Genomic DNA, 1,505 nt, shown 5'->3' with positions numbered 1-1,505 from the left:
CAAGCCGCTCTCCGGCGCCCGGGAGGCGGCTTCATCCCCCTCCTCAACCCCGGTCCCCTCCTCCTCCTCCTCTGCCATCATGGTCGCTGGGGAGCTGGTCCAAGAAGAGCATCTGCGCGCTGACAGCAGTGCCGCTGCACCTGACGCAGACGACGCCGACGGCGCGCACATCACAGTATGCAAGAAGGTATTTAATTTTAAACAGTCCCGCGGGCGTCATTTTTGGGGCACCGCTATAGACTAGTGTTCAACATTTAGCCTTAAATTCAGTTATTTTGTCCCCGCGACTCTGAATCGTTTTTGCAGATCATTAATCTGATTTCATCGCAACGATGCCCGTCCATCTACATACATATAGTCTAAGGCTACAATCTACTGTCTACATGTTATAATTTAGATAAGAGTTTCCGTTTTATTGTGTAATTAATGCAACCATTCATTCATTAACCTGCTTTTTCAACCGTGGCATCCCTATTTTGGGAATGTCGTTATCAGGCGAACGTTTCCTATTTTCGCCCACAAACAATTAAACAAACAACCATAATATATGTTATGCAATGGGAAGTGCAGAGAACTTATTTTTTTTGGCCTCCCCCTCTGAAGAAGCAAGAGGACGTTCCTGCACCTCCCGAAGCGGACGGTGACGGAACCACGGTCGCCTGCCGAGCGGTACGCCGAGCTGCTGCCGGCACAACGGATCCGCAGCGAGGGAGAATGACTCGGAGGATGCGATCCACCACCTGAGCACTGCCGCCCGGCGGCATCAATATCTGGAGGCAGGAGATCCCGCATCAGCCGGATGAGAAAGAGGCGATGCTGCCCAAACGGAGGAGGAGGAGGGGTTGGTGATAGAACAGGTCTGGAGACCCGGCTGTACTGGCGTCGCTTCGCCGTGCTGGCCGTGTTCAGCCTGTACTCGATGGTCAACGCGTTCCAGTGGATCCACTACAGCATCATCACCAACGTCTTCACGCAGTACTACGGCGTGACCAGCGACAAGGTGCGTTGTGTTAGTTCAGTTGTTGTTGTATCATTTTCCTCAATTTCCTCATCCCATGCATGAGAGAATGAAGAATTGCAACTAAGGTCTTTTGTAGATTGATTTGATGCATGGCCTACAACAGATGAGTCTGTTGAGATGACAATAATAGGCTATACTATAGCCTATATAAAAAATAAAAATGAAAGCTGGTGAATCATGACCATAAAACATTTTATTATATTTAGTTATTAAATATAGTATAACAATTAAATATTTAAATATTTGACACATAATCAAATGTTTTATGGTCATGACGCATGGAGCCTGGATAGCTTGGTTCTAGACTTGTATATTAAATATCTTTGGAAAACGAATCGGGTTTTCTATATCTGTGTGGCACCATAAAATGTCTATAATGTCTAAAATACTATAGTAATACTCAAATAAGAGGGGAATAATGAAATGAACAAGTTACTAGGCTATAAAACGGTCAAATGAACAACGAGACACATTGAACCATGCA

The 1,505-nt window shown here is 45.8% G+C and overlaps 1 protein-coding gene across 1 annotated transcript in view; it reads left to right on the top strand.

Annotated features, from left to right (window-relative positions):
- Positions 1-799: 799 nt before the first annotated feature.
- The window catches only part of flvcr1 (FLVCR choline and heme transporter 1), a gene marked incomplete at its 5' end in the record, with an annotated part of 22,525 nt that continues 21,819 nt past the window's right edge, over positions 800-1,505 (top strand). The window contains one exon of the mRNA XM_083791018.1: positions 800-1,027. Within this exon, the coding sequence (XP_083647144.1) occupies positions 800-1,027 (228 nt within the window). The remainder of the gene's footprint in view (positions 1,028-1,505) is intronic.

This window comes from Protomyctophum parallelum, assembly GCF_964188405.1.
Source record: "Protomyctophum parallelum genome assembly, chromosome: 19".
NCBI classification, from domain to species: Eukaryota; Metazoa; Chordata; class Actinopteri; order Myctophiformes; family Myctophidae; genus Protomyctophum; species Protomyctophum parallelum.
The sequence above is the reverse complement of the archived record's forward strand: the minus strand, read 5'-3'. Positions and strand labels throughout refer to the sequence as shown.